Source organism: Gopherus evgoodei, chromosome 3 (genome assembly GCF_007399415.2).
Source record: "Gopherus evgoodei ecotype Sinaloan lineage chromosome 3, rGopEvg1_v1.p, whole genome shotgun sequence".
Classification (NCBI taxonomy): domain Eukaryota; kingdom Metazoa; phylum Chordata; order Testudines; family Testudinidae; genus Gopherus; species Gopherus evgoodei.
The window spans coordinates 196,225-211,271 of record NC_044324.1 but is presented as its reverse complement, the minus strand read 5'-3'; the positions used below and the strand labels follow the sequence as shown (position 1 = coordinate 211,271).

General features: G+C 62.6%; 1 protein-coding gene across 2 annotated transcripts in view; it reads right to left on the bottom strand.

Moving 5' to 3' along the window:
- ITGA5 (integrin subunit alpha 5) overlaps positions 1-15,047 on the bottom strand; it is a 49,932-nt gene that overhangs the window by 21,370 nt on the left and 13,515 nt on the right. Inside the window, exons 2-12 of one of the 2 annotated variants that reach the window (XM_030554385.1) lie at positions 14,306-14,439; positions 9,983-10,095; positions 9,632-9,755; positions 9,164-9,225; positions 8,338-8,383; positions 8,043-8,168; positions 6,985-7,029; positions 6,163-6,206; positions 4,583-4,639; positions 3,479-3,531; positions 434-642 (exon numbers count right to left, since the gene is read on the bottom strand). In XM_030554385.1, the coding sequence (XP_030410245.1) occupies positions 434-642; positions 3,479-3,531; positions 4,583-4,639; positions 6,163-6,206; positions 6,985-7,029; positions 8,043-8,168; positions 8,338-8,383; positions 9,164-9,225; positions 9,632-9,755; positions 9,983-10,095; positions 14,306-14,439 (1,013 nt within the window). The remainder of the gene's footprint in view (positions 1-433; positions 643-3,478; positions 3,532-4,582; positions 4,640-6,162; positions 6,207-6,984; positions 7,030-8,042; positions 8,169-8,337; positions 8,384-9,163; positions 9,226-9,631; positions 9,756-9,982; positions 10,096-14,305; positions 14,440-15,047) is intronic. The other variant, XM_030554386.1, reaches the window with a different exon arrangement.

Sequence of the window (15,047 nt, the reverse complement as noted above, 5' to 3'; positions counted from 1 at the left end):
TGAGCAGCCCCTTCAGGACCTAACAAAATGAACCCCCAGCATCAGCTGCAACGTGTGGCTGATGCTCCACCAGCGGGGACCTGCAAAGGATTCCGAGGTTAGCAGGACTGTTACACCCCCCAGCAGCTGCTGCCCCCCCATCCCAAGGGGCTTGGCATTCAGGCCCCTGTGTCTGCACTTGCGTTTACGATTTTCCCTGAGCTATTTTTGCCTCTGGTAGCTACTGACGGGGCTGAAATAACAGGAGAGTTGGTAATTCCACCCTGCAGGGGGCACGTCATCCCAGAAGCCAGACCCTGCACGCTCTGGCTCCAGCACCGGGCCCCTGACACGTGGCAGGGAGTGGTCAAACTAACCCGGCACACACGCCTAGCTTAAATCCTACATCGGCTGCAGCCAGCAGGGGGCGACAATCACACACGTGTGCGCTAACCGTTATAGCCATCCTGATCCAAGTCTCCCAGCGGGGCGATGGTGCTCCCAAACCGGCCGAACTCCTGGTGCCCGGTCAACACCATGGAGGCATTGGGCTCCATGCCGTGGGGCTGCTGCAGGTAGATGTAGACTCTGCCCACCTCCTGCACCCGCCCGTCCTCTGTCTTCTCCATGAATAGCGGGGCGCCCACCAGCAGGTCGTCCAGGCTTCAGGTAGAGGGGAGAGAGAGAGAGAGAGAGAGAGAGAGAGAGAGAGAGAGAGAGAGAGAGAGAGAGAGAGAGAGAGACCGGGGGCTTAGAATCTGGGCTTGTGCTAGAGCAGTCGACAGGCCCAGAGGGGCACCGAGGGCTCCCAAGCCAGTGGGTAACTCGCCCTTCCACGACATGTTCAGCCAAGGGCCACAGTCACAGCACACTGATGCTCCAGCAGCCAGCTCGTCCACAGCCCTGTTTCTGGCCCTGGGCGGAGAGGAGCCTGGGGTGTGCATGGGTGTTTGGAGAGTGAGACCACCTCACACTCACCCCACAGTGGGGGCTCCTGCCCCAAAGGCTGAGCCTGGCTCCCCCTTTGGGCCTCGCAACCTGCTGCAACCCCACATGCCAGAGCAGGAAGCCAAGCCCAGCCCCATGGGAGAGGAGCTGCCACTGTGGGGTGCACTCACTCGCCTACAATCCCTCCCCCCATACCAGGCCCACGAGCCACCTAGAACCTCCCTCCTCCTGGCCCCAACTCACCCGTGTCAGGAGCTACAGGGACATGACTGGAACCCAGGAGTCCTGACGCTCCACACGACTCCTGCTCCAAGCCATTGTACCCCACTCCCTCCCAGGAGCCCTGATTTCCCAGTGCCCACTTGGGCAAGGTGTCATTTGTCCCAGGGCTTGCCACCTACAAGCTGGAGAACCCGAACAGTTGTTTGCTATAAAGCCTCTCACCCTGACAGCTGGGAAGAAAGTTTTTTTTTAAAAATCTGTGTCATGTTAACTGAAACCTAAGGACGGCCACTTAATGTGAGTTTTTAAAGCTCTTCCACAGCCAGTTAACACTCACAGGAGAGGACAGAGAGGGCCACCTTTCCCCACAGGGTATGTCTACATTGCAATTAACACCCATGGCTGGCCTGTGCCAGCTGGCTCAGGCTGAGGGGCTGTTTCATTGAGGGTTAGACCCTGGGGTTCGGGCTGGAGCCTGGACTCTAGGGCCCTGCGAGGTGGGAGAGTCCCAGAGCTAGTGAACCAGCACCTTAGCCTGAGACAGTGGCAGGGACGGTTATCGGACTGCAGTGCAGACAAACCCAGAGTCATTGCCAGGGGTGAACAGAAGGTGCAGCCCAGCAGGGAGATGTCTGCAACCCCAACCCTCCGTCACACGCGTTGCTAACCCGCTGGCAGGCTCGGCCTAGGAAGAACAGGCCACACAGCCCCAGCTGAGCTGCCCACTCCCCCATGAGGCTGGGGAGAAGCCGACCCCCTGGCTTCAGCACTGCCACTCAACTCTATCCCCTTCACCTAGCGAGACCCAGGGGCTAGGATCCTCTGGGGCTCCTGTAGCCTTGAGTGTGTAAGCATAGAGGGTGTGTGCATAGGTGTGCGTGCGAGGGTGGGGGGGTGCATATGTGCACACGCAGGGGGATGAGTTGTGTGTGGGGGGTGAACACACAGAGGGATGAGTTGTGGGTGGGGGGTGAACATGCAGGGGGATGAGTTGGGTGTGGGGGGGTGAACATGCAGGGGGATGAGTTGGGTGGGGCTGTGCATGAGCAGAGTGTGTGTGTTTGAATCAGATCTGGGCCTGCGGTCAACCACTTTCTCAGAGGGGAGAGGAGCTGCCACTTCCACCCACACACATCCCAGGCCCCACTTCTGCCCCCACCCACACATACCCTGGGCCCCACTCCCACCCACACACGCCCAGGTCCCGCTCCCACCTACACATGCTCTGGCTCCTGCTCCAACACAGCCCCCTGGAACCTGCTCCTGCCCACAGCCCCCTGGCCCCAACTCCTGCCCACAAACACCCTGGGCCCCACTCCCACACAGCCCCCAGGCCCCACTTCCGCCCAGCCCCCGGGCCCTGCTCCTGCCCACACAGCCCCCACGCCCCACTCCCACACAGCCCCCAGGCCCTGCTCCCGGCCACACACACCCTGGCCCCCGCTCCAGGCCAGCACTTCATTTAGGCGACCATAGGCGGTCGCCTAGGGTGCCAGGATTCAGCGGGTGGCCTTTTGTGCGTTCCCCACGGGGCACACGGGAGCTTCCGGTTCCACTCCTGTTGCACTGCCGAAGAAGGATCTTCTGCCGACGCGCCACGGAAAACAGTGGCAGGCAATTGAGCAGCTCAATGACTGCCGCTGTCGCCTGCGGCATTTCGGCGGAGGGTCCTTCTTCGGCGGCGCAATGGGAGCAGAACCAGAAGCTCCACGTGCCCCATGGGGAGCGCACAAAATGCCACCCCCCGAATTCTGCCTAGGGCACCAGAAACCCTGGCACCGCTCCTGCCCCCGCTCCCATGCAGCACCCCAGGCTCTCGCTCACACACCCCTCCAGGTCCTGCTCCCACTCACACACACCCTGGTCCCTGCTAACACACAGCCCCCTGGCCCCACTGCCTCCCAGCCCCTGCTCCATTAGACCCGCAGCAGCTCCGGTAGTGACTGTATGGCCATGGTGGGGGAGAGGATGTCTCTCAGCTGGCCATATCTTGCAATGAAGCGGAAGGGTTTTGGGGGTGGAGGGGGTTCTCCCAATGTGTGACCCAGAATGTGTGTGTGGGGAGGAACTGGGCTCAGGGATGCTGCTCTGTCCCATCCCCTAAGACAGGAGATGCTAGTGGGTTAGCGGGCTCCAAGTCCTGCCCCCTCCCTCCATGCACTACATAGGCCCCCATGTGCCTCCCCTTCCCCACACACTGCTATGCCTCCGATGCCGGATCCCCACCCCCTTAACACAGCCCAGACCTTCCCTGCTTGACCCAACTGCCCCCCTTAAACCTCCCAGTAACAGCACCAACACACCCCGGCTAGCAGGACCCTGCACTCACCCGTCACCGTTCACGTCAGCAGCAGCCACCGCGTAGCCGAAGTAGGCTGCCATCTAGGGGGGAGAAAGGGAGCACCGGGTTCAGCAGTTAGGCTACAGATTCCGGATGGATTCTCCCCCCACTCCCTGCCCTCCCAAAGTGGGGAAACCTCCCAGGGCGGGGCCCACATGAGAGGCTGGGGGCCAGGAGCTGGGGGCCAGTTGGGCCTAGCCATGGGCTGGTCCTGACTCTGCAGCAGGCGGGGTGAAGCAGGGGCTCCGGGCTGATTCCCCGTGGTGAGCAGGGGGCTGGGGCAGGGAGCTGGTGTGTCCGATCTTGGCCTGAGACAGGGACGCTGCCAGGATGACAAAGGGATTTTCAAAACTTCCCTTTCTAGTCCCCCACCCCCTTCAAGGGGGCAAATTCCCCCTCCCCCCCAGTGTTGGTGCAGACACCCCGAGCCTTCGGGGACCCAACGCCGCACGGCGCCAGCTCCCCATCTCATCCCCAGCTGCTAAGGGCCGTGCGAAGGGCCAGGGCCCAGCTGCTGCAGTCAGTATCGCTGCCCTGAGCTCTGCCCCTTGCAGCCAGGGATGCAGCCAAAGTCACCCCTCTACAGAGGCAGCTGATGCTGCTGGGGCCATGAGGCCACCAGCCCAGGGAGAGTGATCCCGAGACCATCTTTCTATTAACACACCGCCCACGCGCCAAGAAAGCAACGGGCCCCTTGCCGGCTGGCTCGGGAGGCACGTCTGCTGTTTCTCGGGCACTGGCACAAATGCTGGGGAAGGGGCTTTTTCCCATGCTGCAGGAGATTATTCACCCTCCTCTCCTTGCTGACAGGGTTATTTCCAACATGGAAGCACTTCTAGCACCCCCATGGTACTACCGAGGGGCGCCTCCGGGACAGTGACACACGGTCTGGGTAAGGGCCGTGCCCCTCCCCCTGGGAAGAGCTAGCAGCTCCCATCCAGCAAGTAGCCTAGCGGGCATCACCTGTCACCCACTGCCCATGAGGCTCGTTCGTTCCCTCGGGGTGGCCTTGTTCCAAAGCCCTGCTCAGACGACAGAAGAGCCCTGCCAAGCACAGGGACCTGGCCTATGTGGCTGGTGCATCCTGCTCACCTGCTCTCCAGAGAAGTTATACAGGGACTTCATGTCTGATCCATTCAGGAGAGTGACCTGGCAAGAGAAAACCCAGGTCACAGCTTGGCTGCCGAGTCCCCGTCCCAAGCCCGCAGTGCAGAACTGCTCTGACCAGGACTCACTCCCGTCCCAGCCCCCAGGTGGTTTCTATTCACTTCCTCTGGACAGTTCTGGCCCAGGTGGCTCCTGCTCACTCCACTGCTCTGCTGACCCAGAGCCTAGCTGGGGGACCTCACTCGGTGTTTGCAACTTCGTCAGGTAAAAATCCTATTCCCACTTCTCTGGCACCTCCTCTCTGAGGGGCTCTATGGGCGATGCCCACAGCAGCTAAGCGTCCTCCCCACGTTATAGATGGGAAACCACGTCTGAGAGAAGTCCTGGGCTCTCGGCCCCACCCCCACTCTAACCACTAGACCTCACTCCTCCCAGAGCAGAGAGCAGAATCCAGGGGTCCTGAGTCCTGGCGCGCACACACCCACACATACACACATGCATGCACCCTCTAACCACTAGACCCCACTCCCCCCAGAGCAGAGAGCAGAATCCAGGGGTCCTGAGTCCTGGCGCGCACACACCCACACATACACACATGCATGCACCCTCTAACCACTAGACCCCACTCCCCCCAGAGCAGAGAGCAGAATCCAGGGTGCTAAGTCTCATTTCTCCTCTAAAACCTCCCCTGTCATCTTTAAGCCATGCGAGTTTGGGGAGGGGCAGGACTCGGGAGCTGCTTGGGCAGTCACTCTGTGGCACAGTAGGATTCCCGGGCAGGTCACAGGAACGGCCTGTGATGTCGACAGAGCGGACGATGGGGTCACATGCGTGGGAGTGACCACACAGCCCTGGGTGAACCGGGCCGCTACTTCCTCCACGCCATCTCCACCCTCCGTTTCTTCACCCCTGGCCTTGGCTCAGGCTTCGCCCAGTCACAGTACGTTTATGTTGCACTTGTGGCTGCCAGGCCAGCTGACCTGTTTAACTGTAGGGCAGACCTCAGGGCTTGGGGTGGCACCCAGATGTCTGACCCAGTAAGGTGGGAGGGCTCAGCATCTACCCTACAATTAAAGAGCCCCTTAGTCTGAGTCAGCCAGCCTGGCCAGCCCTGGGTGGTTAATCGCAGTGTAGACGTGCCCTCAGCCCTGCCCGGGGCAGTGTGTTAGTTACTATGGAAATGACCGAATCAGCAGGACTGTGGGGCTTAGCAAGGTCCATGCTTGGGGGTAGGGGAGCTTGTACCGTGGGTCCCGCCCCGCTCCCCCCCCCCACCCTGCTGACACCCCTGGTGGGTGGGGCAAAGCCAAGCTGGTTAGAGCAGGGGTAGGAGAATGGGGCCAAACCATTCACTTCTGGGGGGTGCAGCAGCACTGGGAGCCACAGCCCGAGCCAGCCTAGTGTGAGGGGCTCCCAGGGCAAACGGAGGGAGGGCCCAGTCTAGCAGAGATGTAGTTGGAAAAGAAGAGACCTGGGGTATTTGGGTGCAGCCAGCTGGAGAGACGGGGGACTCCCCTGGCCCCAGGGGAGGAACCCCACCCTACTGCCCCAGCTCAGGATCTTACGTAGCCGTAGGTCAGGTTTCCCTTGGGAACGCCAGCCACAAAGTCTGCAAAGGAGCAAAGAGATTCGGGTCCGTTAGCTCCGGGCGGGTCCCTGGGGGCAGCTCAGCCTGTGGGATGCTGGGGTGGGATGGAAACACAGACAAAGCCAGGCCAGCACCCCAGGCAGGTGTGACCCTGGGCTGTCCAACGCCACATCCCAGGGTAAAGCAGTTCACCCACATGGGGGGCGTGGTGGGGGGAGAATTCTAGAGCCCAAACTCCAGTCCCAGCCCAGCCGGGGTTCAGATCTGCAGAGTCCAACAATCCATCGGCCACCCTGCACCCACTGGTGGCTAGTTCACTGTCTCAATGCGGGAGGACTGGCAGATCGAACCAGAGCCAACCCCTAAGCCTCCCCCAGCTCAGCTATCCGGCTATTTCTCATGTAACATGGGGTTAGCATGTAATAGTGGCTGCCCACCAGGGTAACAGCCTACCCGGTTGCTCAAGGGCAGGGCCCTGGAGGTGCTGGATTCGAACCCCACCCAGGGTGGCATGTTATGCTCACTTCTGCCATTTACGCTGGGCCCAGCCAGGCCCCACGGTGGGAGCTAGCCTGCCCTATGCAGCTTCCTATCCCAGCTGGCCAAACCCAGGAGCGTCAGCTCAGCCTCCTCCATAGCAGCTGCTTCTTCAGAGCACCTGGGCTCCAACCAGCACTTGTTCTGGCCCAGGACTGACCTTGCCATGTCTACAGGATGTTAGAATAGGGGCAGAACTTGGGGGGGGGCTGCAGCATTTACTCTCCCTTCCCCCCATTCAGAGAGCCAAGAATGGCAGTACCTTCAGTGGAATCCCCGCTGAACTCACCAACGGCCACAGAATATCCTGCATGGGGAGAGGAGCAGAGGGGTTTGGCTCCGGCACCACTCAGCCCCTGGCCTTTCTGTCCCCATTGTTTTGGTTAGGCCCTATATCAACACTGGGCAAGAGGATCTGGCTTCTCAATGACAGGCTGATGGATTAAAAGGGAACCACACAGAAACATTCCTCAGCTGCTTTGCTCTGCCCCAGAGAGGGGTTAGTTCCTGGGATGGGGCACTGGGTGACGGGGTCGGGGGCTCCGTGACCTTGGAAAGCCTCAGTCCCTCTCCATGCCTCACTCACCCATCTGCGACAAGGCATAGGCCGAGTCTGCATTAGAGGGGCTCCCCGGAGCCGTTCCCTTAGTTACTGTCTGTAAAGCGCCAGGGAGCAGCAGAGGGCTGGGAGGCAGGGACTGGTATCTAGTAGTTGGATCAGGGTGGGGCTGGGAGTCAGGACTCCTGGGTTCTATTGCCAGTTCTGGGCAGGGAGTAGGATCTAGTGGATGGAGCTGTGGGAGGTGCCGGGAGGCAGGACTCCCGGGTTCTATTCCTGACTTTGTTGCGTGTCCTTGGGAGTAATACAGCTTCCATTTCCCCAGCTATAAACAGAAACGCCCCCATGCCCCCCCACGAGGAATACCCCTGCCCCATCTCCCTTGCCCACGGCAGATATCACAATGCACCCCTGCGGGTAGGGCACTTGGCGAGTGAGACTGGCTTTGGGAACATCTCTCCGTTTGGTACTGGGGAGCAGCACTCGAGTCTCAGCCCCTGAAGCCGGCAGCATGGCCAGGTGCAGTGCCTATGCCCAGGCCTGGGGAGCAGGCCCAGTTCCCCATCTTCCCCGCCCGAGACTGCCCATGAACCTGCAAGAGAGGCGCCTCGGTCTGCTGGGAGCTGGGCCAAGATCCCCAGCTCGCTTCCCACAGGCACCTAGAAGGGGTAACCCGCCAAATACTGGGGGCCCTCGCTCTACAGTTAGCGATCCCCTCTCTCACCCAGAATGTACCTTCCCCCATCAGCCGGGGCACTCACCCAGATAGCTGTCATCATAAATGGGGGCAGCCTGGCGTGTCTGCAGCTGCCCCTGGGTGCCCAGGATTAAATACTCGGGGTAATAGGCCTTCTTGATCTGCTCCTGGGTGGCTGAGATCACCTGGCCTGTGGGGAGATGGGGCAGGTAGCTGAGAGTCCAGCACTGGGGGGGGGCAGGGGAAGGAGTGGTACCCCACGGAAGGGCAGAACAGGGAAAAGATGGGGAGAGCGGTAGCAGGTGGGGAGAGGGGAAAGACAGTGGGGTAGGGCAATGGCAGGGGGTGGGGGCACTTACCTTGCCAGAAATAGCTTCCAGGGCCTCCCAGCAGCACTCGCCCCGTCTGCAGAGCAAAGAGCCCAGTCAGAGCCACAAGGCGAGATCCTGCCTGGGAGTCGGGGGGCGGGGGAGAGACTATCCCCAGAGGGGTGTCACTAGGTTCACCCCTTCCCCACCAAACCCCTACTGCTCCCCCCTTGGCCACAAGGGAGGCAGCTGGGCTGAGCAAGTTCAGTGTCCCTCCACCCCAGAGCTGGGGAGGGAGAGCTCCCCAGGGGGGTAGCAGAGTGGGGGCAGGGCTGGTCTCTGCAGGCCCAGCTGCAACGGGCAGAGAGGGGCCCCATGCTGCCCCCCTAGGAGTCGGGGAGACATGGAAAGGGCTATTGCTCTCTGTGTCCCCGTGGGAATGAGTGATACCGCCGGAGATCTGCCCTGGCACCAGGTGGGAGGGGGGGAGCAGGCAGAGACCCACCCAGCTGGCCCAACAGGGCAATGCCCCGCTTGTGGGGCACGGGAGATGCGACCGGGATGGGCTGGAGGTATTGGGGAGGGTTCCTCACAAGGCCCCACTCGCAGCATCCAGCAGCTCCCAACATGCAAGGTGTTGCACATAAGAACATGCTCCCTCTAGGGGGGGGGGGGCCCACAGAGAGGATAAGGGACCTGCAACTGCTACCAGCTAGGGGAGCGCTCCCATAGGAGGTGCCTGTTTGTGGGTCTGGGTTCAAGGAGCAGCTCTGTGGGGCGGGAGGTACCAGAGCCTACAGTTCAGGACCCAGCGCCGCTCAGGGGGGTCTGACTGCAGAGCTCAGGGACGCAGCTGCATGGCATCAGGGCCTCTCACCTTGGTGAACTCAGCGCTAAAGCCACCCTGGCAGTAACCCTGCCCAGCCGCTGAGTTTAGATCTGCAGAGAGAAACACCAGTGAAGAGGGAGTGGTGGGATGGGGGCCAGGGACTCGGGGGGCGGGAGGACAAGCAGGACTGGGAGGAGGGCAGGGGGCTCTGACCCTGGACACCAGCACCCTAGGGTGGCTCCCAGTCCCCTGCACTAGCCACTAGTATCTTCTCCCCGCCTTCCTGGTAATGCTGTCCCCACCCACTCTGACGCCATCCCCTGGGAATGTGTGCCCAGCCCAGCACTGGGGCTGTGAGGGAGGCCCGAGGCGGAAAGATTTCCTGGTGACCCCTCAAAGAAGGGGTTATCTGCTGCTGGGGGAGCCAAGGAGTTTGGGGTCTCCTGCCCACTGCCCCCTAGCCCAGCCCCAGGAAAGAGCACTAAGGGACTCTCCCCCCGTTCCCTGAGCCGGTACCTGAGCGGCAGGGCGAATACTCCACAAACTTGGTGAAGTTGCTGACAGACAGGTAGCAGGTGCCAACTGGGTCTCGGCCAGATTCTTCCTTGAGGGTGCGCCAGCTGTACAGGGGGGCGCAAGCCTGGGCAGGTACAGAACAGCGGGTGAGCAGCAGTTGGGGACAGGGGAGACCGAGCGACCAAGGCATAGGAGGCCCTGGTACCTGATGGCGTCCACCCACCTACTAGCTACCCCAGCACAGTGTGGGGCCAGGCGGGAACCCCCCTATCCCATAGCCACGCAGAGAATCAGCCCCAACCCACCCCTCGGCGGGCACTACCCAGCCAGGTCCCCCTGTGCCATTCTCACCAGGATGGAGCTGCCGTGGGACCGCACTGTCGCTCCGAACCATTGCAGGGATTTGAACTCCACCGGTGTCAGCCCATCCGTGCCATTCCCACTGAAGTCGTGTTGGCGGGACCCTGCAGGGAGGAGTGTGGTCACTGCCGGGCCCGACAACTGGCACCAGCTGCTGCCCCCGCGGGGGGCCTAGGACACATGGCTGAGCTGCCAGCTCGGCCCTGCAGAGGGCAGCGCTGACCCAACATGCCAGCCAGCTCACGGGTGCAAACCCTGTGGGGGACAGCACAGTCCTGAGGCCCCAGGGGCCCTGTCACCCGGGAGGGAGCTGCTGGCATGGGGGAGCCCCCTTGCAAATACCGTGGGGGAGGGGGCAGCGTGTTCCGACCTATCTCGAAAGAGGGCATTTGGCCAAAGTGTCCCAGGAAGGGATAGTCTCTCCCCTCCCACCAGCCTTTGCAAGCCCCCGGCAGCTCCTGCCTGCTGCCCACAGCCCCTCTCCCCCCAAGGTGGGCCCCGCCTGTCACCTGCAGCCCCTCTCCCGCCTAGGCAGGTCCCACCTGCTGCCCGCAGCCCCCCCTTTTCCCCTGGGTGGGTCTCACATGCTGGGGGCTTCGCTCAGCTTTGCTCTAAGGGAAAACACAAGCAGAGATGAATTCTTGGAAGAGCAAGAACTCCCCATCTTCCACTACATGTACCCTCCACTACCTGCACTGTACCTCTGCCCCCACCCACAGCCCACACTCCAACCCCACCTCCACACTGCACCCCTGCCCCCACCCACAGTTCACACTGCAACCCCACCCCCGCACTGCACCCCTGCTCCGTCCCACAGCCCACACTGCAACCCCACCCCCGCACTGCCCCCTGCCCCCACCCACAGCCCACACTGCAACCCCACCCCCGCACTGCACCCCTGCCCCCTCCCACAGCTCACACTGCAACCCCACAACCGAACTGCATGCCTGCCCCCACCCACAGCCCACACTGCAACCCCACCCCTGCACTGCACCCCTGCTCCCACCCACAGCCCACACTGCAACCCCACCCCCTGCACTGCACCCCTGCTCCCACCCACAGCCCACACTGCAACCCCGCCCCCGCACTGCACCCCTGTCCCCACCCACAGCTCACACTGCAACCCCGCCCCCGCACTGCACCCCTGCCCCCACCCACAGCGCACACTGCAATTCCCACCCCTGTACTGCTCCCCTGCCCCCACCCACAGCCCACACTGCAACCCCACCCCCGCACTGCACCCCTGCTCCCACCCACAGCCCACACTGCAACCCCACCCCCGCACTGCACCCCTGCTCCCACCCACAGCCCACACTGCAACCCCACCCCGCACTGCACCCCTGCCCCCACCCACAGCTCACACTGCAACCCCACCCCCCGCACCCCTGCTCCCACCCACAGCCCACACTGCAACCCCACCCCAGCACTGCACCCTTACCCCATCCACAGTCCACACTGCAATTCCCACCCCCGTACTGCTCCCCTGCCCCCACCCACAGCCCACACAGCAACCCCACCCCAGCACTTCACCCCTGCTCCCACCCACAGCTCACACTGCAACACCCCACTGCACCTTTGCCCCCACCCACAGCAACCCCTGGCCCCCTCCCCTCCGCCCGTACCTCTACCCACTGCCCCCCACAACCTGTGCTGCAACTCACTCTGCCCCCTCAGCCCCACACTACCCCCCACCTCCTGTACTGTAACCCCCAGGACTCCTCCCCCCATCTGCCCTGTTCCCCCTCTCAAACCCCTCTTCCCCTGCAGTGCACCCCCTGCCTTTGCACACTGACCCCCACATTGCCACAGTGCCTCGAGGGGGGAGCCATCCCCAATCCCATCCCACGTCTCCTGCATCCCCCCTTCTTTCCCCTGGGCCCTGCCTTATCTTGGCTCCAGGGGGTGGATGAGCCCAGAGACACCTGGTTCATTATTAACTACTTATCTCAGGGTGAGGGATCAGGGCCCCAGAGCAGGAGGCCATGTGGCTCCAGCTGCTGGCAGGGTGCCGACGGGGAGCAGAGCCAGGAGAGCCTCTGGAGACTGATCGGCCAGCAGGACCGGGAGCCAGACGGGTCACGTCTGGCTGGAGCGAGAACAACGTTTGGTGCAAGCTGCGTGGGGTGACAGCTCCCGTCGGGCTGCGTACTGCTCTCCGGCCGTAACGCGATCGGCCCGACCAACGAGCCAAGGAAAATCCCCTGGCTGCGAGCCAGCCAGGGCCCCATCCAAGCCGGCCCCTCCAGGGCACCGGCATCCCTGCAGCCGGGGAAACCCCGCTCCAGGTCACCCAGCCAGGCGCCAGCTCTGCAATCCAGCCGCAAAGCCCTCGCTTCCCTTTGCAAAGCTGGGTAAATATTTGTCCTGGGCCAGAGTGAGAGGCAGCCAGAGCCAGAGCCCTGCCCACGTGGGTGGGAGCAGAGGGTCCCCTCCACCCTGCACAGTCTGTAGCCCAGGATCCCAGCTCCCCATGATGGCACTGACTGTGCCAGGAGCTCCCCTCCTGCCCCCCCCCCGGCCCATGGCTTGGTCCCCCAGCCTTGCACTGATCATTGCTGTGAGACCCAGCGCATCACCCTGGGGGAGCGACAGGATGGATGTGCCCATCACAAGGGCGAGACCAGGACTTTGCACCCCACCTGTCCCCACGCAAAGTGATGCCAGGGCCTGAGCTGGGATCACCCAGTTAAAACCAGGAGGATGCTGGGAACAGGATGGCTGCCATGGAAATGCAGCCGCCTCTGGAGGGGGGTGCGTGGGATGCTTAGCGGGGCGCGGTGACAGCAGATGGCCATTTGGGAAAGGAAGTGGCGAGGAAACACATAGTGGGGGGAAAAGGTGGGGGGGGCCACAGGAAACATCTAAGCTGGGAGGGGCCAGCACCCCCCCAGCACAGCCTATCCTGGCAGCGCTGGGGGGCTGGGCTGGCTAGAGGAGCCACCTCCTGTGGCTGGGATTACAGCTCATCTGGTCTCTCCCCTACCAGGGCCACTGACTGTCAGGCTGCTCAGCCTCCCCTGGTCCCCACCAGGAGCTCCCGGTTGATCCAGCAGGGGGCGCTGTGGGGGAGTGGGGTGGGAACACTGACTGTGAGGGGAGATCCTGGCTGATCCAGCAGGAGGCGCTGTGGGGAGCGGAGCAGGAGCACCTGCTGTGGGGGGAGTTCCCAACTACCCCAGCCCAGCCTCTCCACCAGGGGGTGCTGTGAGACTGGATGGGAATGCATGGCAGATGGCACTGGGATGGGGGCTGGGTGCCATGGCCCCAGGGTGGGGCTGCACTGTAGGGTCCCTGGGTCCAGCCAACGGAGGGGGCAGGGAGATGGTAGCAGGTTCCCCCCTGCTCAGGTTTCTCCAAGGCAGAAAGTCTCTGACAGGCCCGTGGGGGTCGCAGGGGCTCAGTCCCAGGTCAGCTCTGGGTGCAACAGCAGCTTGCAGGCCGGCTCCTGGCCCCACATGGAGCTCACCCAGAGCAAGAACCAGCCCTCAGCTCTCATCTCCATTGTGCAGGCAGGCCAGGGCACCCAGCAGAATGGGGCCCGATCCCCCTCGGCACCGCCGCTGAGCTGGGTAACAACCGAAACCGCCTGCTGGGGAGGGAGGAGGCGGGCCGGGGCTGGGGAGTCTCCTGTGGCAGCTTTCAAACCCAGAGGGTGTTGACCTAGGCAACAGGGCACAAACCCTGTGGAGGAGGGAAATTCTCCATGCCCCAGCCCCATGGGATCCCGCAATCCTGCCTAGGGCCTCAGGGCACCACCCCTACATAAGTCATCGGATGGACAATAGAGAATCTCAATCCTGACCCACAGCCCCCACATCCCAGCCCTCAGCTCCACCCCCCAGCCTTGCCAGTGCCTCTCAGTCATGACCCGCAGCCCCCAGCTGTCCCAGCCCTGGGCTCCACATCCCAACTCTGCTGGTGCTCCTCAATCCTGACCTGCAGCCCCCTGTTATCCCAGCCCTGGGCTCCCCCCAGCTCTGCTGATGCCCCTCAATCCTGACCCTCAGCCCCCTGCTATCCCAGCCCTGGGCTCCACCCCCAGTTCTGCCAGTGCCCCTCAGTCCTGACCCGCAGCCCCCTGCTACCCCAGCCCTGGGCTCCCCCACACCCAGCTCTGCTGATGCCCCTCAATCCCAACCCACAAGCCCTTGCTATCCCAGCCCTGGGCTCCCCCACACCCAGCTCTGCTGATGTCCATCAGTTGTTTGACAGGAGACTGCCCAAGGGGAGGAGCATAGCTGACAGCCCCCCCGCCCCCCGCTGCTGGATTGAACATACTGGCCCCTACCCACATGAGGCTGATACTCCCCTTACCTGTCTGGTCAAATTCAATAGGGGTGCAGCTGCTGTTGCCCCGGTGCCAGGGGCAGTAGTAGACGGACCCACCCTGCGTGACATTGGCCTGGCTTGTGTTGGCCTTGGGAGCTCCGACGAGGATGCTGATACTGCTAGGGAAAGGAGGAGGAAAGAGCCATGAGTCGGAGATGGCAGCTGAGCTGGGCCCCTCTCCCCCAGCCACCCCAGGGTCCCTTCCCAGTTCCCAGGCTGCCCGCAGATGGACCATGAGCAGCCACTCCAGCACCCGCCGTGCCCCCCTAATGCTCCATGGACATGGTTGGTAAAAGGGATTGTGGGAGCTGTCTGCAGATCGCTGGTGATTGTTCTGCAGATGAGATCGCTGTCTGCATGTCTGAGACCCCCGTATCCCCACTGTGAGCCCCCAGGAATTAGCATAACCAAGCTGAGAGCACAGGGGCTGGGGATGCCCCATCTCTTCCCCTGCTCCCTCAAGGGCTGGGGCTGCCTCACTGGGCTCCAGCTGCAGACCCACTGCATGTCAATGACGCCCCTCTCCTGGGATGCCATCTGCACCACCCACCTTCCCCCCAGGAGACTGATACCGCCCCTCAGCACGGCTATGGCGCCAGCTCCCTGGCCCCAGCGCTGTGGGGGGCATCAGAGCTGCAGTGACTGAGCAGCACTGTGGGGGATTGGAGCTGCGACACAGCGACCAAGCAGCACTGAAGGGGGCGTCAGAGCAATGTTGTGGGGGGCA